The sequence below is a fragment of the Haematobia irritans genome, chromosome 4 (genome assembly GCF_050003625.1).
Source record: "Haematobia irritans isolate KBUSLIRL chromosome 4, ASM5000362v1, whole genome shotgun sequence".
Taxonomy (NCBI): Eukaryota; Metazoa; Arthropoda; class Insecta; order Diptera; family Muscidae; genus Haematobia; species Haematobia irritans.
This window is the reverse complement of record NC_134400.1, coordinates 66376921-66403268: the sequence shown is the minus strand read 5'-3', so window position 1 is coordinate 66403268 and position 26348 is coordinate 66376921. Positions and strand designations below refer to the sequence as shown.

Sequence of the window (26348 nt, the reverse complement as noted above, 5' to 3'; positions counted from 1 at the left end):
ATTTATAGAAACAAAATATGTGAATTAAGTACTCCGGGGTTCAAACTATTGCAGTATACTGGTAATGATGTAATTCGAGCCTGTATAATTGCTAAAAACGAGCTTAACTTGTTTCTGCTTCCTTCAATGTGCAATGCAGACACTGTCGTTGCCAATTTAGAAATAGCCAAATGCAAATATTGGGTATCATCGGTCTATATGGGACATGACAGGGAGATGCCTCCATGTGCCGTTAAGACCTTAGTTGAGGAGTCACTGAAAACAAAGACGAAACTCATAATGGGATGCGATGCGAATGCGCATCATAGTATATGGGGAAGTAGTGATACTAATGCAAGGGGAGAGTCGCTAATAGAGTTTATTTTGCGTACTAATCTGGTAGTTTGCAACAAGGGAGATGCCCCAACCTTTGTCACTAAAAACAGGCAAGAGGTTTTGGACATCACCTTGGCCTCGCAAGAACTGAATGAAATGATATCTGAGTGGCATGTTTTAAGTGAACACAGCTTCTCAGATCATCGCTACATCAGTTTCAAATTTGATGTTCATATCACCAAGACCATATTTTCGCCAAATGTTAGGAAAGCTGACTGGAATAGGTATAGGGAATCGTTCTATATGATGATACCGGAAATAACAGAGACAAATATGAGAAATGTGCAAGATATCGAACACGCAGTGGAGCGGATTACTAAGGCCTTCAACATCTCACTGAAAGCTGCATGCCCTAGAGGAAAGCCAAGGGGGAAACATCGACCACCATGGTGGTCTACGGAATTAAGTAATATGAGGAAATCCTGCAGGAAGCTCTTTAACAAGGCAAAGTCCACCAGAGCCCCTGAGGACTGGGACGCTTACAAGAGGAATCTGAGAGGATACAAGCGAGAACTGAGAAAGGCTCAGCATAACTCTTGGAATGACTACTGCAGCAGTATTGAGAATACGTCCGAGGCTTCCAGACTACGGAAGGTTCTAGCATCCACCAACTCCGCTCCAGGTTTCATTAAAACATCGGAGGGAAATTGGACAACGTCCAGTGAGGAGACGCTGGAGGTACTATTGGACACACATTTTCCTGGAAATCAGACGGTTGAACCATGTACTGGCGGTGCCACAGTTGCTCAGCGGTCGTTTCCTGTCGAGGAAATTGTATCGGAAACTAGAATAAGATGGGCGCTAAATAGCTTTGGACCATTCAAATCCCCCGGACCTGATGGAATTACTCCGGCGGAGTTACAAGCTGTAACTGACAAAATTATCCCCTGGTTGTCAGTGATATATAAAGGATGTATCAACTTATCATATATCCCAGGAAAGTGGAGGGAAACAAAAGTCGTTTTCATACCTAAAGCGGGAAAAGCCTCTCACTCGAGGGCGAAGGATTTCCGACCAATCAGCTTATCCTCATTCCTACTTAAGACTCTGGAGAGGATGATAGATATTTATCTTAGAACTAGCATCGATTCAAGGTTGTTCTCGAAAGGACAGCATGCATACTCGAAGGGCAGGTCTACTGAGACCGCACTACATGAACTAGTCAGCTTTATTGAAAGCTCACTATCTGTCAAAGAATACACAATCGTAGACATCGAAGGGGCGTTCAATAATGTCCATCCGAGCTCGATATTAAATGGACTGACAACTCTGAATGTTGATCCATGTATACTCAGGCTGTTAGACGAACTGCTAATGAAGAGACGTATTTCAGCCACACTAGGACAAGCAAACATACAAAGGTATGTGAACAGAGGCACTCCCCAAGGAGGAGTTCTATCACCTCTTCTTTGGAATGTTGCTATAAATAGCCTTCTGGTTACTCTAGAAAAAGAAAGGATAAAAGTGGTGGCATACGCAGATGATGTGGCTCTGGCAGTCAGGGGAAAATTCCCATCCACAATCAGAGATATTATTCAGAGGGCCCTCCGGATGACTGAGAAATGGGCGAAAGACAATGGTCTTGGGGTAAATCCTGCAAAGACAGAATTAGTCATGTACTGCAACGATCGCAAAACTCCCACGGTTAGGCCTATTTCCTTAGGGGGTATTGAAATTCCCTTTGGTGAATGTGCAAAATACCTTGGCGTTATTTTGGACAGGAAGCTGAACTTTAAGCTTAATATTGAAGAAAGGGCGAGAAAGGCAACTGTAGCTTTGTACTCGTGCAAAAAGGCAATAGGAAAAAAGTGGGGACTGAAACCAAAAATTGTGCATTGGCTATACACGGCAGTGGTTAGACCTATAATGCTATATGGTGTTGTAGTCTGGTGGCCGGCACTTCAGAAACCGACTTGTTTAGATAAAGTTCAGCGTATGGCGTGTTTGTGTATTTCAGGCGCATTCAGCAAGACAGGAACAAATTCCCTTAATGTCGTGCTGCATCTATTGCCTTTAGACATTTTGGCCAAACAGTCAGCTGCAACAACGGCTGTGCGGTTGCGCGAACTATCGCTGTTGTCGGAAAAAGGTTACGGTCACAGTTCTGTCCTCAAAATAATGCCAGATGTGCCTAACGTAGTGGATTACACTTTGGCGAGTCCACTTTTCGACAAAAAGTTTGAGACTCTAATCCCCAACAGTGAGGCGTGGTGCACACAGACCCCGGGGAATAAAGAATATATAGATTTCTACACTGATGGCTCCAAATTGGATGGACAAGTGGGGTTCGGAGTATATTCTAATGATCTGGAACTTCGAATAGCGAAAAGATTACCTAATCACTGTAGTGTTTTTCAGGCTGAAATATTAGCAATAAGAGAGGTGGCGAATTGGCTGAGAAGTAATGTTCCAAAAAATGTGGGCATTAATATATACTCAGACAGTCAACCTGCAATAAAATCCTTGGACTCTGTGTTCCTCAACTCGAAAACGGCCATCGACTGCCGCAAATCTCTCAATGAGATGGCTGAGCAGTACAATATTCACCTAATATGGGTGCCTGGCCATAGGAACATACCGGGGAACTGCGAAGCGGATGAGTTGGCAAGGCTAGGGACTACCTTACATATTCCAGGGGAACTAGAATTTGTTGGTATGCCCCTAGCTACCTGCAAGCTCATGCTGCGTGAGAAGGCTGTTATGATGGCAAATGTTCGATGGGAGAATTGCAAGGGTTGTAACGACACCAAGCAAATATGGCCCCATTTCAACTTAAACCGCACACTAGATATGCTAATGTTCTCGAGACGTCAGATATCACTCCTGATATCTGCTATAACGGGTCGCTGCCTGATAGGCGATTTTGCAAAAACTATTGGCGCGAAGTATAATGACTATTGTATGAGCTGTCATGATGCGGAGGAAAAAGAATCAATTAAACACCTCTTGTGTGAGTGTCCTGCATTTTGTGTAAAGCGCAAGCAACTTTTAGGAGCATATAGCTTCAGATTACTGGCGGATCTGGAAAACGTTAACTTAAGCAGTCTGCTACTGTTTTTGGAACAATCTGGTTGGTTCAACAAAGAAAAATAATCAAGAAGGTTCAGCGGTTAAAACTAGAAGTGCCCATATGTAATAGGTACTTTTAGTTAATGTGGTATCACAATGGACTGAATAGTCTAAGTGAGCCTGAATCTTAATCGGGCTGCCACTTTAACCTAACCTAACCTAACCTAACCTCTCTCTCCGAGATGCCGCAAATAAGCTGGGTGTATCGTCTACAACCGTGCATCGAGCCAAAAAACGAGCCGGACTATCGACTTACAAGAAGGTAGTGACTTCAAATCGCGATGTTAAACAAAATACGACGGCCAAAGCGCGATCCCGGAGGCTATACACGACGATGCTAACGAAGTTTGACTGCGTGGTAATGGACGACGAAACCTACGTCAAAGCCAACTACAAGCAGCTTCCGGGACAGGAGTTTTATACGGCAAAAGGAAGGGGAAAGGTAGCAGATATTTTCAAGCACATAAAACTGTCAAAGTTCGCAAAGAAATATCTGGTTTGGCAAGCCATCTGTACCTGTGGCTTGAAAAGCAGCATTTTCATAGCTTCCGGGACTGTCAACCAAGAAATTTACGTGAAAGAGTGTTTGAATAAACGTCTGCTGCCTTTCCTGAAGAAACACGGTTGTTCCGTACTGTTTTGGCCGGATTTGGCATCTTGCCATTACGGTAAAAAGGCCATGGAGTGGTACGCCGCCAACAACGTGCAGGTGGTTCCCAAGGACAAGAACCCTCCCAACACGCCAGAGCTCCGCCCGGCAATTCGGATTTGGAAAAGCGAAAGCTGCTCTGATACTAATTGGTGAAGTTTGGGAAGGAGCTGCTCTAGAGTTAGTCGAGAAGAAAGACATACCGGCTAGACCTAGAGCACATGCCTGGATACCTGCAAACCCTTCTGACCCTGAATCTATTTTAAATAGACTGAAACGATGCAATCCAGATCTTCCAACAGCTGATTGGAAGGTTGGCCGTTTGGATGAAGTGGATGGACCAAGACGGCATGCAGTGTTTATATTGAACACTCAGTCTTTGCCACATCTGGCAAAGTCCCAGGGCCGTGTATGTTATGGCTTTCATTATATCCAAATGAAGGTGTATAAAAACGATCAGCTAAATGATTCAGAAATGGACAAGCCTCTGTCTGAATCAGAAGTAAGCGGATCCTCTTGCGAAGTCGAGGGAGATACCAAAGTTGAAGACATGGATAGATACCGTATGCGTGAGGAGGCTTCTATTGCCTCAGAACTCACCAAAGTCGAACCTATGGTTATTGCGAGAGTCACCGATATCTCTGAAGAGGACATTCTTGATGACTCGATTGAAGCGGCTGATGTGACGGTTGTTGAAAATCTCGATGGTCCTACGGATCCTTCAGATAAATCTTCATCATTGTAAGGCTGCATGTGCTGCCTTAAAAGTTCTCCTGATGAAAGGGGACATAGACATAGTTCTTATTCAAGAACCATATATTTATAGAAACAAAATATGTGAATTAAGTACTCCGGGGTTCAAACTATTGCAGTATACTGGTAATGATGTAATTCGAGCCTGTATAATTGCTAAAAACGAGCTTAACTTGTTTCTGCTTCCTTCAATGTGCAATGCAGACACTGTCGTTGCCAATTTAGAAATAGCCAAATGCAAATATTGGGTATCATCGGTCTATATGGGACATGACAGGGAGATGCCTCCATGTGCCGTTAAGACCTTAGTTGAGGAGTCACTGAAAACAAAGACGAAACTCATAATGGGATGCGATGCGAATGCGCATCATAGTATATGGGGAAGTAGTGATACTAATGCAAGGGGAGAGTCGCTAATAGAGTTTATTTTGCGTACTAATCTGGTAGTTTGCAACAAGGGAGATGCCCCAACCTTTGTCACTAAAAACAGGCAAGAGGTTTTGGACATCACCTTGGCCTCGCAAGAACTGAATGAAATGATATCTGAGTGGCATGTTTTAAGTGAACACAGCTTCTCAGATCATCGCTACATCAGTTTCAAATTTGATGTTCATATCACCAAGACCATATTTTCGCCAAATGTTAGGAAAGCTGACTGGAATAGGTATAGGGAATCGTTCAATATGATGATACCGGAAATAACAGAGACAAATATGAGAAATGTGCAAGATATCGAACACGCAGTGGAGCGGATTACTAAGGCCTTCAACATCTCACTGAAAGCTGCATGCCCTAGAGGAAAGCCAAGGGGGAAACATCGACCACCATGGTGGTCTACGGAATTAAGTAATATGAGGAAATCCTGCAGGAAGCTCTTTAACAAGGCAAAGTCCACCAGAGCCCCTGAGGACTGGGACGCTTACAAGAGGAATCTGAGAGGATACAAGCGAGAACTGAGAAAGGCTCAGCATAACTCTTGGAATGACTACTGCAGCAGTATTGAGAATACGTCCGAGGCTTCCAGACTACGGAAGGTTCTAGCATCCACCAACTCCGCTCCAGGTTTCATTAAAACATCGGAGGGAAATTGGACAACGTCCAGTGAGGAGACGCTGGAGGTACTATTGGACACACATTTTCCTGGAAATCAGACGGTTGAACCATGTACTGGCGGTGCCACAGTTGCTCAGCGGTCGTTTCCTGTCGAGGAAATTGTATCGGAAACTAGAATAAGATGGGCGCTAAATAGCTTTGGACCATTCAAATCCCCCGGACCTGATGGAATTACTCCGGCGGAGTTACAAGCTGTAACTGACAAAATTATCCCCTGGTTGTCAGTGATATATAAAGGATGTATCAACTTATCATATATCCCAGGAAAGTGGAGGGAAACAAAAGTCGTTTTCATACCTAAAGCGGGAAAAGCCTCTCACTCGAGGGCGAAGGATTTCCGACCAATCAGCTTATCCTCATTCCTACTTAAGACTCTGGAGAGGATGATAGATATTTATCTTAGAACTAGCATCGATTCAAGGTTGTTCTCGAAAGGACAGCATGCATACTCGAAGGGCAGGTCTACTGAGACCGCACTACATGAACTAGTCAGCTTTATTGAAAGCTCACTATCTGTCAAAGAATACACAATCGTGGCGTTTCTAGACATCGAAGGGGCGTTCAATAATGTCCATCCGAGCTCGATATTAAATGGACTGACAACTCTGAATGTTGATCCATGTATACTCAGGCTGTTAGACGAACTGCTAATGAAGAGACGTATTTCAGCCACACTAGGACAAGCAAACATACAAAGGTATGTGAACAGAGGCACTCCCCAAGGAGGAGTTCTATCACCTCTTCTTTGGAATGTTGCTATAAATAGCCTTCTGGTTACTCTAGAAAAAGAAAGGATAAAAGTGGTGGCATACGCAGATGATGTGGCTCTGGCAGTCAGGGGAAAATTCCCATCCACAATCAGAGATATTATTCAGAGGGCCCTCCGGATGACTGAGAAATGGGCGAAAGACAATGGTCTTGGGGTAAATCCTGCAAAGACAGAATTAGTCATGTACTGCAACGATCGCAAAACTCCCACGGTTAGGCCTATTTCCTTAGGGGGTATTGAAATTCCCTTTGGTGAATGTGCAAAATACCTTGGCGTTATTTTGGACAGGAAGCTGAACTTTAAGCTTAATATTGAAGAAAGGGCGAGAAAGGCAACTGTAGCTTTGTACTCGTGCAAAAAGGCAATAGGAAAAAAGTGGGGACTGAAACCAAAAATTGTGCATTGGCTATACACGGCAGTGGTTAGACCTATAATGCTATATGGTGTTGTAGTCTGGTGGCCGGCACTTCAGAAACCGACTTGTTTAGATAAAGTTCAGCGTATGGCGTGTTTGTGTATTTCAGGCGCATTCAGCAAGACAGGAACAAATTCCCTTAATGTCGTGCTGCATCTATTGCCTTTAGACATTTTGGCCAAACAGTCAGCTGCAACAACGGCTGTGCGGTTGCGCGAACTATCGCTGTTGTCGGAAAAAGGTTACGGTCACAGTTCTGTCCTCAAAATAATGCCAGATGTGCCTAACGTAGTGGATTACACTTTGGCGAGTCCACTTTTCGACAAAAAGTTTGAGACTCTAATCCCCAACAGTGAGGCGTGGTGCACACAGACCCCGGGGAATAAAGAATATATAGATTTCTACACTGATGGCTCCAAATTGGATGGACAAGTGGGGTTCGGAGTATATTCTAATGATCTGGAACTTCGAATAGCGAAAAGATTACCTAATCACTGTAGTGTTTTTCAGGCTGAAATATTAGCAATAAGAGAGGTGGCGAATTGGCTGAGAAGTAATGTTCCAAAAAATGTGGGCATTAATATATACTCAGACAGTCAACCTGCAATAAAATCCTTGGACTCTGTGTTCCTCAACTCGAAAACGGCCATCGACTGCCGCAAATCTCTCAATGAGATGGCTGAGCAGTACAATATTCACCTAATATGGGTGCCTGGCCATAGGAACATACCGGGGAACTGCGAAGCGGATGAGTTGGCAAGGCTAGGGACTACCTTACATATTCCAGGGGAACTAGAATTTGTTGGTATGCCCCTAGCTACCTGCAAGCTCATGCTGCGTGAGAAGGCTGTTATGATGGCAAATGTTCGATGGGAGAATTGCAAGGGTTGTAACGACACCAAGCAAATATGGCCCCATTTCAACTTAAACCGCACACTAGATATGCTAATGTTCTCGAGACGTCAGATATCACTCCTGATATCTGCTATAACGGGTCGCTGCCTGATAGGCGATTTTGCAAAAACTATTGGCGCGAAGTATAATGACTATTGTATGAGCTGTCATGATGCGGAGGAAAAAGAATCAATTAAACACCTCTTGTGTGAGTGTCCTGCATTTTGTGTAAAGCGCAAGCAACTTTTAGGAGCATATAGCTTCAGATTACTGGCGGATCTGGAAAACGTTAACTTAAGCAGTCTGCTACTGTTTTTGGAACAATCTGGTTGGTTCAACAAAGAAAAATAATCAAGAAGGTTCAGCGGTTAAAACTAGAAGTGCCCATATGTAATAGGTACTTTTAGTTAATGTGGTATCACAATGGACTGAATAGTCTAAGTGAGCCTGAATCTTAATCGGGCTGCCACTTTAACCTAACCTAACCTAACCTAACCTCTCTCTCCGAGATGCCGCAAATAAGCTGGGTGTATCGTCTACAACCGTGCATCGAGCCAAAAAACGAGCCGGACTATCGACTTACAAGAAGGTAGTGACTTCAAATCGCGATGTTAAACAAAATACGACGGCCAAAGCGCGATCCCGGAGGCTATACACGACGATGCTAACGAAGTTTGACTGCGTGGTAATGGACGACGAAACCTACGTCAAAGCCAACTACAAGCAGCTTCCGGGACAGGAGTTTTATACGGCAAAAGGAAGGGGAAAGGTAGCAGATATTTTCAAGCACATAAAACTGTCAAAGTTCGCAAAGAAATATCTGGTTTGGCAAGCCATCTGTACCTGTGGCTTGAAAAGCAGCATTTTCATAGCTTCCGGGACTGTCAACCAAGAAATTTACGTGAAAGAGTGTTTGAATAAACGTCTGCTGCCTTTCCTGAAGAAACACGGTTGTTCCGTACTGTTTTGGCCGGATTTGGCATCTTGCCATTACGGTAAAAAGGCCATGGAGTGGTACGCCGCCAACAACGTGCAGGTGGTTCCCAAGGACAAGAACCCTCCCAACACGCCAGAGCTCCGCCCGGCAATTCGGATTTGGAAAAGCGAAAGCCTAACTGAATATTTTTCCTGAATTTTATACTAATTTAACTTGAAAAAGAAATTTAATTTGATTTTTTAAATAAACGATTTCACCGATTTACACGCGTTTTCCCTTGACCAAATTTTGACCGTATCACCCTTTAATGAAGTTGAAACATGTGCGCTTTCAAAGGAGGGAGGATGTAAAGATGCAGTGTATTTTATTTTATAATATTGAATTTTATTTTAAAAATGTTCAATATTTATTTTATTTAAAAGTTCCAATTTTTGCCAGTGTATTAATCGATTATCAAAACCAAACATTTTATTGCTTGTAATTATTTTACGCATAGGTATGCTCTCTTGAATTTATTTAGCTACAAGAAATAACTGTTTTGAAAGCTCAGCTCACTTTGTATAAAAGGCATGCAACCCAAAATGTTGGCTATCATTCGTTTTGTTTGTTACATTTGTTTTTTGTTCATTGTCGCCAAGTTGTACGAACAACATTACATACATAACATATAGTTATAATTTGGAAATAAACATACACCTGTTTATTGAACATTCGAATTTATTTTGGAAGCATAATTCTTTCGAAGAATTAAAAATAAAATTTGGATTTTTTCGCTGATCGCTTTTTTGGAATTTTTGAACATTTGCATCATATACGTGTATCTCGATTGCACGTCAACATATGGAATGATTTTATTGAACTTTTTTCATTCATTTGGACAAATCTTACATATTTGTGGTAAACTTTTTACTTCAAATTTAGAACTGCTTACTTTCGTTTTTAAATACAATTTTATGTATTTATATAAGCAATTTTTTCTTAAATAAAAGACATGTTTTATTAATATATTAAATATATTTATTTAGAATAAACAGCATCGACTGGCCTTGAAATATTAAAAGACATTTTTTTCTTCTTCTAGTACCTTTCACTTTGAATAAGTTGCTGCCTAGCAATTTTGTCCACCTTTTACAATTTCAATACCTACAAATATAAACAAAAAAATCCTAAACCAATTTTTTCACAAAAGGTTAGCGTCACTGAATATTACCTCATAATTGAAGATTCCAAAATGAAGTCGATTGTTATTCTGCTGGTGTTTTCTTTTTTTATAAAACAATTTTCAAAAAAACGAAAATTTTTTTCACTAATTTAAAATAACAAATATTTTATACATTTTATTTCTTTTTTATTATATTATTTTACTATATTATTTTTTTAAGAATTTCTCCGTATACCGTAACAACGCGATTCCAACTAAAAAAAAAAACAACCCACGCGCAAACACATCGATGACAGGTATTGATACAGGTAGATAAAAGAAATGTAGGAAATTTTCCTATATTCTAACAAAAGTGTTTCCTTAAGTTTTGAAAGGATTGAATACTTCTAAGTACGAATGAACTAAAATATTTTTCTATGCCAAGTGTTATTCGTATGTATGATAAGCTTTCTATAATAAAGGAAGTCAGAATTATCATTTTATAAGAAATCTTACTAAATTTAAGGAAACTTGGTTTTAGTTCGGTTTTTGTTTATTTTTACGAATGATTTGTTATCAGTGAATAAAATTTTCTTTTTCAGTAGTAAATTCTTATACCCAGCGAAGAAAACAGTATTAGTGTAATGCCATGCCTTATTCTAGTTAATGAACTATTCCTAACTGCTTCCAGTTTAGGATATTTTTACTGAAACAAGTAAATTTTATTATTTCACACAAAAATTTAACTGAATGGTAATAAAATGGCTAAACTAAATTGATGAACAGTTTTCCTTTAGTTTCGAAGACACTTTTTTTCTGGGTGTGGGATCTATATCTAAATCTGAACCGAATTTTATGAAATTTTGCACACTTACTATACTATAAAAAATTAATTTGCGTTAAATTTGAAGACAATCGGGTAGTAAATAGACGCAGTATCATTTCATTTGACGAAATCGGGCGATACATATGTTATATATGGGGGCTATATCTAACTTTGATCCAAATTCAAGAGGGTTTATCCTTTTATCAGGAAAACACGTTGTACCAAATTTTATCAAAATCGGTTAATAATTGCGACCTTAAGCCTGCGAACAACAAACACAGACGCACGGAATTAAAATTAGATACCAAAGAAAGTGATTTTGATGGTTAATATATGTTTAATCTTAATTAATAAAATAAATTTATACTATTTACTTCAAGTTCTGGGGATAATAAGGAAAATAAGGAAGTATAAATTAAACTCCATATATGAGTACACTGAAAAAAATATTGACCTAATATGGAAGATTATGCATCTTCGAAATTTACGCAATGCTAAGAACAAAATTCTTTCAAATAATGACATTTTAATTAAAAGAAAGTTTATAATCCCTGCTTCAAAATTGTTTTCATTGAATTTAGGACACAAATCTTGAAATTTTGCGTCCCTCTGTTGCAGTTGTAGATCTTTGAAGTAAGGCAAATGTTCCTTAAAATAAAGAAAAACATTTTTAATTTAAAGAAATCGTCTTTAACTCAACTGACATATTGAATTTTTAAATTTAAGATAAAAATGCTTCAAATATAGGCTAAGACTTATTTTAAGGATTTGAATCTTTGGTTTAAAGTTTTTTTAACATTAAGAAAACAGTTTTTACTTTGTAGTACTTGGCATAATTTGGATTTTGAAACTGGAATTTGTTTGTACATGAATACCTTTATTAATATATCGCAAACAGAGAATAAAAATTCGATGAATGAGATCTGCATCCAATTTTAATTTTATCGATCCTAGATTTAAAGCCAGTGAGTTCCCTAAAAAATGTCTTTATTTTAAAGAAGCCGCATCTTTGCCTCGGAATCAATACCAAAATCCTTAAAGGAATGTCAAAATCTTTGGATCCAAATAAACTTTTTTTGAGTGTATATTCTAAAGTATTCCCAGTGGAATTACAATTTCGACCCCTCTATAGTAACGCACCTGGAATAAGGGGGATTGACTCCCTTTTTGTTGGCAACATTTGATTTTGATAAGAAATATGTTTGGAGATACTAGATTAGGTTAGGTTAGGTTAGGTGGCAGCCCGATGTATCAGGCTCACTTAGACTATTCCGTCCATTGTGATACCACATTGGTGAACTTCTCTCTTATCACTGAGTGCTGCCCGATTCCATGTTAAGCTCAATGACAAGGGACCTCCTTTTTATAGCCGAGTCCGAACGGCGTTCCACATTGCAGTGAAACCACTTAGAGAAGCTTCGAAACCCTCAGAAATGTCACCAGCATTACTGAGGTGGGATAATCCACCGCTGAAAAACTTTTTGGTGTTCGGTCGTAGCAGGAATCGAACCCACGACCTTGTGTATGCAAGGCGGGCATGCTAACCATTGCACCACGGTGGCTCCCAAGAGATACTAGATTGATTGTAAATAATTTTTTCCGCAAATTTTCAATTTCTGTCCATAGTGCGATGGGACCAAATGTTAATGTGGGAACGGGAGTGTGGAACAAGTAGAGGAGAAATCGGAATAGGGATGAGCCAAATTAGAATCACTCCAAACGGGTATAGAAGGGACCCAAGACCAAATAATATGCGGGGAATAAAGAGAAAATACCAAAGAAAGGAATTAGCATTGTAGGAATTATCTTCAATTTACTTTCGCCGACAAGTCGAGATGTTACCAATACTAAGGCTTATGTTGAAAAGAACCTATTCTTAAAAAATAGGAAAGTCTTTTCTTGGATATGATTGTAGTAGTTTTCGTTGAGTGCATGCTGTTAATGGTGATGACAACGCAGGTTGTTCGTATTTATACCCTTCACCACTACTGTGGTACAGGGTATAATAAGTTTGTGCATTTGTATGTAACGCCAAGAAATAATTGTCATAGACCCATCTTTTAGTCGGCTTAGAATTAAATTCTGAGTCGATTTAGCGATGTCCGTCTGTCTGTCTGTCTGTCCGTCCGTCTGTCTGTATATGTAATTTTGTGCACAAAGTACAGGTCGCAGTTTAAATTCGATCGTTCTCAAATTTGACATAACGTCTTTCTTCGGGTAGAAGACAATCGCTATTGATTTTGGAAAAAATCGGTTCAGAGTAAGATATAGCTGCCATATATAGTTATCACCGATTTGATCATAATTCACGTGTTTATGAACCGACGTTCTTCAAATTTTTTACATCTGAATGTTTCGTCAGTCCCGTAAAAACTGCCAAATATCAGCTAAATCGGTTCAGATTTATATATAGCTCCCATATATATCTTTCGTCCGTTAGCTGATGGCCTCTGTAGCCAATGCTACTATTGTAATATTATTCTTATATTATACTATAAGTCTAATTTTGTAAATAAATAAATAAATCTTTCGTCCGATTTGGACTTATATGGCCCCAAAAGCGAGAGTTTTGCCCTGATTTGCTTCAAATTTTGCACAACGAGTACGTTTGATGGTATCGTTAATTGTGCCAAATTTAGTTGAAATCGGTTCAGATTTAGATAAAGCTCCCCTATATATCTTTCGTCCGATTTTGACTTATATGGCTTCAAAAGCCAGAGTTTTGCCCTGATTTGATTAAAATTTTGTACAAGGAGTATGTTTAATAGTATCGTTAATTGTGCAAAATTTAGTTGAAGTCGGTTCAGATTTAGATATAGCTCCCATATATATCATTCGCCCGATTTGGTCTAATATGCCCACAGAGGCAAAAGTGCTACTCTGATTTACGTGAAATTTTGCAGAGGGAGTAGAATTGAACTTGAAACTTTGCACAGGGCGTAGAATTAAGGTTCTGCATATGCGTGTTTATTTTGGTTGAAATCGGTTCAGATTTTGATATAGCACCCATATATATCTTTCGCCCGTTTTTCCGTCATATGACCACAGAGGTCAAAGTTGTTATCCGATTTACGTGAAATTTTGCACAGGGAGTAGATTCAACATAGTAACTAGAGGTCTGCACAATTCCGTTTGTAAATGCAGAGTACACGTGTACTTGCTACATGAGTACATCTATTTGAGAGATTCGCAAAACAATTGGTACACATTTTGATGAACACCAAAAGCCACGAGTAACTTCTTGTTGTTACTCTGATGTCTTCACTACCAACAAACACATATTCCTCTTTCTCTCTTATAGAAGTGTACACAGAGTGATCACGTCGAGTATGTTGCGAGAACAAAACTTCATAGAGTACTCCATGTACCACGTGCAGTTTCAGAAATACAAAAAAACAGTTACTCTCCATAATATATGTTTTGGTTTGTTATAAAGAACGGCAAACGTTAAGGTAAGTGTGTGACATACATAAATATATGAAATATGTGACATACATACATATCAATGATTAATAATAATGGAAAGTTTTGCTTCGCACATAACTGAGAAGTACTTGTGGTACCACGTGAAGTGAAGAGAATCCATGTTGTACTTTTTCTCAAGTACTTACATTTTTATTGTTCCTTTTTTTCGGAACACATATTGTTTCGGATAAGTACTTGGTGGTATTTGACAAACAAGAGTTCTCTTCACTTCACTACTTGCGCTCTGAGAGAAAGACAGTGTATGTACTATATTCGACAGCGAATTGCATACATGTAGTGAAAAGTTATTCGATGCAGACCTCTAATAGTAACTATGCATGCGAAATTTGATTGCAATCGGTTCAGATTTCGATAGAGATTCCATATATATGTTTTTCCTATATAGGGAAAACTGGCCGAAATACCAACATTTTCCTTTTCAAATCGCAACTGCTAAGTCGAAAACTTATCAAAATGACTCAAATTTTCCTATTACTCTATTACACATCTATCGACCGATAAATCATAAATACACTTTTGCGAAGTTGCCTCAAACTTGGTTCATATTTAAATGTATATATATATATATATATATATATATATATATATATATATATATATATATATATATATATATATATATATATATATATATATATATATATATATATATATATATATATATATATATATATATATATATATATATATATATATATATATATATATATATATATATATATATATATATATATATATATATATATATAGATATATATAGATATATATATATATATATATATATATATATATATATATATATATATATATATATATATATATATATATATATATATATATATATATATATATATATATATATATATATATATATATATATATATATATATATATATATATATATATATATATATATATATATATATATATATATATACATATATATATATAATATAATATATATATATATATATATATATATATATATATATATATATATATATATATATTATATATATATATATATATATATATATATATATATATATATATATATATATATATATATTTATATATATATATATATATATATATATATATATATATATATATATATATATATATATATATATATATATATATATATATATATATATATATATATGGGAGCTATATCTAAATCTGAATCGATTTTGACAATATATATATATATATATATATATATATTTCGTCCGATTTGAACTTATATGACCTCCAAATCCAGGGTTTTGACGTGATTTGCTTCAAATTTCGCACAAGGAGGACGTTTAGTACTGTAGGTAATTGTGGCAAATTTGGTTGAAATCGGTTCAGATTTAGATATGGCTCCCTTGGCAACCCTTAAAGTGGTCGGTCGTGTTTATATTTCTATTCTTCCAAGTGATTTTAAATCAATTGTTTTTTCATATTTTTAAACTTTATTATAGTGATTCAAAGTGTTCATTTAATCAAGTGAGTGATTACATCTTCGAATTGCGAATTGACTCGAGTTATTGGTTCCGGTTGATTATTTTTGTGGGAATTATCGAGGGATTCCCGCTCAAGTGTCTTTTTGTTTTGTCATTTGTTTTGATTTCTTTCCTTGGTGACTTGTTTGTTACTTTGTTTTTGTTTTGCGGACTGCGTTCATTTCCATATTTGTGGACTTGGTAATTATTTTATTTTTCAAAGCATAGTTTTAGGCACTTTCTTATAATAGCGCTGTGTTTATTTGGTATTGTCTTGATTTATTTGGGCATTCGGACTCCGAGGCATGCTTCTAGGCGCAAGTGGAAATACTAATATATTAACCCTTAGTTGACTTTATACTGTTATATATACACATAAATTTTTTTCCTTTTGTTCTTCTTTTTGTTTTGTTATTATCATATCTTTCTATCTTCTCGAACATGGATTGTCTTTATGAGAAATGTGATGTCACTAATATTCATGAGCGCTCTAGAACGTGTTGGCTGTGTGAGGGTCACGCTCACTTAAAGTGTGCCGGACTTAATGGTAGACATTTTGACAAGATAGTGGATCGTTCGAATGGGCTCAGATGGTCATGTTTAAAGTGCAGACAATTGGACATTGACTTTTATAAGTTTTTCATTGAGACCAAAAGGGGGTTTTCGGAATTTAACAAGGAATTCTGTAGTCTTTTGGAAAGATTTCGCAAATTTGAGAACATGTTTAGGAATTTTAAATTTGATAGTATTACATCTCCCAGACGTAAGAGACCTGCACCCCGGAATATGGTCATATCTGATGAAGCGCCTTTACTGGGTCTTCCCCCTACTCCGGACTTGAATGGTCTATTTACACCAATTGTTGATGAATTACCGATTCAGACTGAGGTTTTGAATCTCTCCCTGAATGGTCCTTTGTCAACTATGGTGGTTAACGAGGACTGTCCCTCAAATGGGGCTGTGACTCCTTTGTCACAGGGTCCTCCCACGAGTATTGGTGATGTGGGTACTTCGATTCCATCGATATCCGTTGCTCCGCCTAGTCATGATGTCGGCCCTGTGCATGGTGACTTAGTACCTAATTCCGCTTCAGCAAATTCCCTTAGTGATTCTGATTTAGTTGTTGTGCCGCCACGTAAAATCGTATTTCTTTCTCGTCTTGCCAACGATACTTCTGTGGATAGAGTTTGTAACTATATACGTTCAAAGTATGTTGACTTCAGATCATGTGACTGCAACATTATTAAACTGAATAACCGTCAACAGAGGGATATTTCATCATTTAAGATCATTGTTCCGTTGAAAATGTTTGATGTATTGGTTGATTCGTCTTTCTGGCCTCCGGGTTTGCTGGTTACGGAATTTATACCCCGATCTAGACCGACCCGTCCTATTCCTGTTAATTTAATAACGGCTTCAAAAAACTAAATCATGATATTTGTATTGTGTATCAAAACGTACGTGGTCTTAATACGAAACTTCGTCAAGTATTCCTGAACAGTCTATCATGCGAGTTTGATATTGTTATATTCACTGAGACATGGCTGAAACCAGACATTTTCGATCTGGAATTATTTTGTACAGAATTTAACGTCTATAGAAAGGATCGAGTAGCTCGTAGGGGTGGTGGTGTCTTGATAGCCGTGAGAAGCTCGTTTTTATCACATTTGCAGGATTTAAATGTCCCCCATGATATTGATTTTATTTCTGTACGCTTGAACCTCTCCCGACTGAACATTTTCATTACATGCTCATACATACCACCGAATTCTGACATGGGTATATATATGACTCACTTGGATCTTATCAGGTTGACTATGGATAGACTCACAGCTGATGACATAATTTTAGTATTTGGCGATTTTAACGTACCGAGTTTACGCTGGCTCAATTCCGTGGATGATACACTTGTACCGACCAATTTAGGAATATTTAAGGATTTTTTTGATGTTATTTCTGAATTATGCCTCGTACAGTTGAACTCAGTTACGAATTATTTTGGAAGATTTTTGGACCTCATATTTTCTAATGTATCGGATATTAATGTTTCTCGTGTTGATCCATTTGTGACACCTGAGGATGTATACCATCCTACCCTTGCATTATCTCTTAATGTTAATGGATCGATGGATAAGCTTATTAGTCAAGACTGTCTTCGATATGATTTTAAACGTACTGACTTCTCAATTCTTCACGATTTATTGTCTCGCGTTATTTGGCCACCACTTACCGGCGACCTCTCGGGCTGTTTATCGTCATTCTACGATGAGATTCATTATTGCTTCCGTCAAGCAGTGCCAATATCTCGTATGAGCGCTTATACACCCGGTCCGCCATGGTTCAGCAAAGAATTAAGAAGTCTGAGAAATCGAAAGAGCAGATTGTTTAGAAGATTTAAAAGTGTCAACTCGAACTTGAATTACACGAGATATATTAATGCACGTTACTTATATCAGGAGAAGTCTAAGGAATGTTATGAAAGATATTTGGAACGTATGAGATTTAACCTTAATGCTAATCCGAGATGTTTTTATAACTTTGTGAACTCTAAGAGGAATGTGACGAGTTTTCCAAATACATTTAGGTACTTGGACAAGGAGTGTTCGGATGTTCATGGAATTGCTAACTTATTTGCTGATTTTTTTGAGAAGACTTATGTTGAGTATTCGGCCGTTGATGTATATTACCCTTACAGGATTCGCAATTTCGATACGATTCCCAATATATGGTTTACGTCTGACGAGGTGTTAAGTGCACTTTGCTCCTTGAAATTAGATTTTAGTCCTGGCACGGATGGAGTTCCTTCAGCGGTATTAAGGAACTGTGCATCCGTGTTGTGCATTCCCCTGACGAATCTATTCAATTATTCTTTATCATCAGGTTGTTTTCCTACGTTATGGAAGGAGAGCTACATTATACCCTTGTACAAGAAGGGAAATAGGACGGAGATAGAGAATTACAGGGGAATAGCCAAACTAAGTGCTATTCCGAAGCTTTTTGAACGATTGGTTACTGATAGACTCGTTCACTCATTAAGGTCTATATTTTCGGTGTATCAACACGGTTTTATGAAAGGGAAGTCTACGTCGACAAATCTTTTGGAGTTTACCTCATATATACATGATGCATTCTCAAGGCGTAATCAAGTTGATGTTGTCTATACTGACTTCAGCAAGGCCTTTGATAAGGTTAATCATCGTCTATTGTTGTATAAGTTATCTGCGCTAGGGTTTCCTCCAGCTTTACTATGCTGGATTTCATCCTACTTGTCTGACAGGGTTCAATGCGTTATGTTTAAGGGTCGAACATCTCGTAAGATATCGGTTACATCTGGGGTTCCTCAGGGAAGCCATATCGGACCAGTACTGTTCGCTCTTTATCTTGACGATTTGTCATCGGCCATCCATCATTCAAATATATTGATGTATGCGGATGATGTGAAATTATTTTCGTCCATTAGTACGACGGTTGACTCTTGTCGTTTACAGGGAGATCTGGATCTGGTTGTTCGCTGGTGTGACATTAATGGAATGTGTCTCAATTTCGGCAAATGCAAGAAGATGACCTTCTTTCGGTCCAATGCTTTATTGACGGAATATTATATTGACAACGTTAAATTGGAAGACGTTCAACTATTTAATGATTTAGGTGTGTTATTTGATCGCAGACTGAAGTTTGATTCTCATGTTGAGTCAATTGTCTCCAGGGCTATGTCCACACTGGGTTTCATTAAGAGATGGTCGAGGGAATTTAATGATCCTTACCTTTCGAAACGTATCTATACCTCACTTGTCCGTCCGATCCTGGAATATGCGTCTGTCGTTTGGTCTCCCAGTTATCAATGTTATGTTGATTGAGTTGAATCGGTTCAGAAGAGATTTCTACTTTTTGCGTTACGTGGTTTAGGTTGGACTGATCCTCTGGATCTCCCTCCTTATGTAAATCGCTTGAAATTGATAGATTTACCGACTCTGGAGCGAAGACGTTTAGTGTTTGATGTAATTTTTATTAGTAGACTCCTGAAAGGTGAAATCAACTCACAGCAATTGATTAGTAAACTTGACATTAATGTTCCTTCACGTGTTACGCGACAATACATTCCATTGAAACTACCCGTCGTTAGAAATAATTACGAGGAACACAGTTCCTTTTACCGCCTCTGTAGACATTACAATGAATTTAGCAACGTATTTGATTTATCTGATCCGATTCATATTATTAAACGAGTTTTGATACACGTCGTCCAGCATCGTACACCACTTTAAGCTTTGCCATGGAACTTCGTTATAATTCTACCTAAGTCCTTACTCCGTACCCTGGAAAATTGGCTGTCTCGAGAACTGTTCCAGTAAAATTCTCTCCTGTTCTGATCGCATCACTGTTCCTGCCTTCCAAGTTGTTCCTGCTAACCTATATCATCTGTCAGCAAATTGTTCCTGCCTCTACCGTTCTATTTGTCTCTTCAATTTACTGTTTCCTGATTGTTGTCTCACCAATTCCTATAATCTGATGGATTCGAATGTTCCTGTCACCAGCTTACATTTTTGTTCCCGTTTGTGACAATCCCGTTATTATGCCAACGTACACCAGTTTTTTTCTTCTCAACTTCTTTTTTTCTGGTCGTAATTGTCACATTTTAAAGAAGTTGAGGCTATCTATTTTGTTCATTTTATCCAGTTTTTTTTTTTTTATCGTTACATAATTTTTTTTTCTGGTCCGCATTTTTTGTTTAACGTTAAAGTATATATAAACCTATTGTACTAATGAATTCAGGCTGGCTTACCATAGCTGAATGAATAAATAAATAAATAAATATATATCTCCCGTCCGATTTGCACTCATATGACCAGGTGGGCCAAAGTTAAGTGAAATTTCGCATAGATAGCAGAATTATTATTCTAACTATGCATGTCAAATTTAGTCACAATTGGTTCAGATTGTATATAGCTCCCATATATACGTACACCAGAGTTGGGGAAATGTGGTAGACTGTTTCATATTTTAGACCAATTTTCAATGGGATTTTCCTCCAATTGACAGGATAGTTTCTTCAGATAATACAAATATGGCTAAAATTCTCACACTTTACGCAAAATTCTGTGATGATTTCCCCATATCTTAGCCATATCCTACACACTGAAATGCCAAAATTTCCACAGAAGGGATGAGTTTTAAATAAGGCTCCAAGTCGCCCGACTATACCAAATAATATATCACAACCCACACTTGAGCACATATCTTGGCGAGATCTAACCAATATCCTTGTAAAATCGCCACTGCTGAGTAGCCAAAATTGTAAACATTACTCTAATTGTCCTATATCTCGAATACATATGTATCGCCTGAAAAATCATAAATCTCTTTTGTACAATTGCATTAAAATCTCTCTCGCTTCATATTTCCCATATTTTTTTTACTAACATTGTGTTTCATCCCAGGGCGTTAGCCGATTTCAATTTTAATTCTAGAGTTTTTGTAGAAGTACAAAAAATTGTTTCCATTAAAAGTATTTGTATCTGGAAATGCAAACTTTTATATAGCTCCCAGCAAATTTTAAGTAGTTGAGATAGTAACACAAATGTTTGTCTACATAGTGGTGAAGGGTATAATATAGTCGGCTCCGCCCGACTTTAGACTTTCCTCACTTGTTTTGGTATTAAAAAAGTAGGAGTATTTCTATGTTCTTTTTAGAATATCGCGAATCAGTTTGAACGATATTCGATTGCAGATACATTTAAAATAATAAAGACCTGTTTATAAATAAAATGTATATTAATGGTCGAGAACTTATTAAATAATTAAAAAAAAATTTATTTTAAATTTAATAATATTTCCTAACAGATGTAAAATATTTGTATTTATATTGGATTTTGTAAAATTTAGAATGACGTTTCTAAGGCGGAAACCAAAATTCAGTTCAATGTAATGTTGTCCATTGATTAAATGTAAAGTATACATTAGTTTCATACAATGTATTCATTAAAGTAATGTAATTTTAATCAATAAATTACGCACGAATACGATTCGTTGGGATGATATAGAATATTCATTACATAGAGATTATAGGATATCATTTTGAATATCTTTTTGCATCAAAAGAAAGAAAAAATAAATCAATTAAATGATACTTAAAGAAAGATAATGAAATAATTTCATTAAATTGAAAAATTGATGTAAAATTATTCATTATGATGATGAAACGTGTAAGGTGAAAATCGAAGAAACATTTCACAAAATTAATGGTCAAACTCACCATATTGATGAAGTTTTTCCGTGCAGTGCAGTGGATAGTGTCTTTTCTTACAAACTGTCCACGGTTAAAAAAAAAAACATAAAATCGAAAAATTTCTTCTACATTGTTTGTATAACAGAAAAAGGTGCTACGAACTAAAAAACCTTGTGGAAATGAGAAAGATGCAATTAGCCAGAAAATAAGACAAATAATTTATAATTTCAGTATGAACACAATCTTCTTTAGGAGAAGTTGCTTCCAAGCATACAATTTTGTTTTGGCTCAAAGTCTTTTCAGACATATAATATGTTCCATAAAACAAACATAATCACCCTTATTCCTGAAGTTGCCCTCGCCGTCGATTTTCGTCTGTCGCCACTAATTGGTATTCTGTTCGTCGAAATATTCTATCTATCGAAAAAAAATCGGTTTTCCTGGTGTCGTTTTTTGTCGCCAATATCGTCGCTTTTTGTCGCCGTCAAATATACCAGCGACGAGTTTAGTGATCAATTTTTCAAAGAGTTTTTTAGACTTTATTAATCGAACAATTCAGAAATAAATTGGTAAGAGGAAAGTGACTAATCTTCAACAATTACAAAAAATGGAAAAAAGGAACTAGAGAGCCATTAGATGAGCTACACTGACTCAAACGATTTAAAACCGGTTGGAACAAATGGTTTGTGGTTCAATGCCTTTCGAACAAATGGTAGAAAAACTGTAACTAAAGTGACTAATCTTCAACAATTACAAAAAATGGAAAAAAGGAACTAGAAATCAGCCATTAGATGAGCTAAACTGACTCAAACGATTTAAAACCGGTTGGAACAAATGGTTTGTGGTTCAATGCCTTTGGAACAATGGTAGAAAAGCTGTAACTATTATTAAAAACTCTATATTGCATCCTGCAAAATATGTTTGGAACATATATTAGAGAAAAGAGTTTTTTGAGGGTGTGTGCCCAATGTAAACAGCAATGCACAGATGTGTCCAAACCTAAAAGATACATACAGTGAGTGACAATACAATGGAAACTTTAAAATATATTTTAATTCTTTATGATTGTTATGCAAAATAGCCACAATTTGTAATTCAAAAGGAAGAAACACCTACAAAAATATTTTGTTGCTAGTTTATTTATTAAACAAAAGTAAAATATAAATTCAAAATCAAAAAGAATTGGAAAAAATGTCATGCTATTCATTTGTATGTTATTGGCAAAACAATGGACACTTTTGTAATAAAAAAGAAAGAAGAAAAAAATCTTGTATTAAGTTTTAATATTTTGTTGGGGTTCCCTTATTTTTGATCATAGCATTACATTGCTGAGGCAGCCCTGATACATCGGGCTGCCACATAACCTAACCTAACCTACCCTTAGAAACATTTTCCAGCTTCTATGAGATCTGATTTGTTGATATAATTGCGGGTCCTAATTTTGAGATCTACTATATCCCACAGATTTTCTATGGGGGTTTAAATCTGGGGAGTGGGCAGGCCATTTAAAAACTTTAAGTGAATGTCGAAAGTAGCCACTCGGTAACAACCTTGGAGGTGTGTTTTTGGGTCATTGTCATGTTGGAACCTCCACGATAGGGGCATGTTTCCTTCGGCAAATGGAAACATGATATCAATCAGGATTTGGTTATAGCCAATTCCAGTAAGGTTATCCTTAATGACATGAATTGAGCCGTTTTCTTGGCCAGAGAAACAACCCCACACCATTATGGTATATTACCATCGCCAATGGTAATGGTTTCTTTTTTTTTTTTTGCTGGACGGTAACATTTAAGACCTGCTTCAGCTCGGCGACCTACAGTCCGACGAATAATTATAAATTATTCTAAAATTTTTATTGAATACTAATGTTTTTTAGTAATTTAAAGAAAATTGATTTTACAAAATTCAAAAACTTGAAAAACTGCTATATTGTAAAAAATATGTTATAAAAGAGCACGAAATAGTGGCCACTGAGTCCAAAGCGTATGAAATTCAGATAAAAATTGTTGAAATTTTTGTTTGTTTTGTTATTGTTGGTTTATTCTTCAATCATTATTGTTGTTTTTGATTTCAGCTTAAAACCATGCATTGACTAAACTACAAGTGTAGCTTAACTAACAGAGGAAAAGAATGTTTGTCAAATTTATTTGGGCAAAGCAAGATGGTTGGATGGACGCAAGTTTTGGAATTACCACATTCCTCATCAGCATCTTCTACTTGCAGCAAAACTATCAACCAATTATCCGAATAAATTCAGGCAGTTCACCAAACCCAAAGTGAACTACACTTGAACCTTCCGAAAAAAGGTTTACGATAGCCGGCTTATGCCGAATAAATTCGTACAAACATATCTCTTTTCCTTTGTCACTGTCAAATCATCGATTTGAGTGCAGTTGGCTGGGATTACTAAACCCAAAGTGAACCACACTTGAACCTTCCGAAAAAAGGTTTACGATAGCCGACCTATGCCGAATAAATTCATACAAGCATATATTGACAATAGAAAATAGAGATTTTGTCTGCTGGTTAGCTATTCGTTTTTAGTTGTATGCCTGCCAAGTGCATTCAAATCAAGTTCACTGCACTGATTTCACTGGATGAATGCAAATACTACAAAGTCTTTTTCGGAAGTCTTCGAGTTGAATTCCCATTTTGATTGCTAAATTAACCGAATATATTTTCTTATATATTATTGTGAGATGTAGCCCCAAATGAGCCGGTTTCAGAACTCTTAATTTTTGGAACGTTTCAAATGTTCTCGTAACCCACACAAAGAGTAGGTTTTTTAGAGTTGTAAGTTCAGGGTATAATGCATCATACTGTAAGAATATATGTTTACCACTCACCAAAACTTCGTCCAATTCAGTATTTTTCGATTTATTCGAAAGTACTTTGTTAAAAACCGATGCATGCTCCCATATTGGATCCGGCGCCAAAACTACGTCATCTGTGTTTGATTTGACGTCACGAACTTGTATGGACTGTATAGGTCCATCCATTTTGCTTACAACATCTAGATGTCCGGAACCCGGACGTAGCTTTTGTATTTCAATACTTTGTTCGAAAGGAACATTATCATTATTAACAGCCCTTGAGCTGGACTCAATTTTACCTAAAACAGCATCACAACCTGGTTTTAGACCGTATAGACCGTCTGCCGCCTAAAACAAATAAAATAACATATTTTCGAATAAAATATATTAGAGAAACATTTATAAATAATACTAAATTTGTAGTAGGTATACCAAAGCGTTAATTCTATAAGTATATACACTGAAAAATATATTTATTTATTTTATGAGACCAAAGATTTCATGTCCTTAAATTTCGAATTCGGATTTTGCTTAGCATAGAAGACTCATTTCTCAGATATAAAGTATTTTTCATTGCTCAAAAGCCGATAAACTTTTCAATGAAGTCGTCTTGTCCTTATAGTTAAGTGATTCGACTTAAAACTGGGTGTCGTAACATGAAAGAAAATTTCGTTTTACTAAGGCCAACTTGGAAAAACACTAAGACTTTATTTAAAAGGCTTTTTTATTTGAAGCATAGCCTAATTTCTATTTGAAGTTGACCCGAATATGAAAATTTAAGTTGTCGTTAAAACTTTTTAACCCTTTGACGACGAAGAATTAACCACTCGATAAACGTAAGTTTCTCTTGTGGATTCTTATTCAAAATATACCTATTTACTAAGTAAAGGGTCGGCAATGTGTAAAAAAGTATTTCCTTCTATGAGAAATTTAATGGGACATATACGTATGTAAGTATGTCCTATTCATCCTCAAAGGTAAATATTGGTGAGAAAAAAAAATTTTAGCATACTATATACAATAGAGTGACCGCATAAAATCAATGTCGGAATCTTGTTCGCCTTAACCAAAAACGAATCCCGTTTCCAGATATTGGGATAGCCAAAATTTGAGCCCGATTAAACGACGTTAACACGTGTCGCTCGTCGCTCAAAATTTGAAAAAAAAACTGCCAAAAAGTTGACGTATTGAGCCATAACTCGAGAAGGGTAAATAATAAAAGTAGGCACGATATCACAAACGATAGCTTATTTTGTCCTTAAAACTCTGTTGTAACTCTGAGTCAAACCGAGTTACGGCAGCCTTTAACTAACTTATTTAATTTTTATATTATTTTTAATTAATTTAGTTAATTTTTTTTATTTTTATTTAAATATATAGAAATCAATTTAC

General features: G+C 36.8%; 1 protein-coding gene across 1 annotated transcript in view; it reads right to left on the bottom strand.

The window, feature by feature from the left end:
- Positions 1-26348, bottom strand: part of Vps13D (vacuolar protein sorting 13D) — a gene marked incomplete in the record, with an annotated part of 741787 nt that overhangs the window by 255625 nt on the left and 459814 nt on the right. The window contains 1 exon segment of the mRNA XM_075308271.1: positions 24990-25304. Within this exon segment, the coding sequence (XP_075164386.1) occupies positions 24990-25304 (315 nt within the window).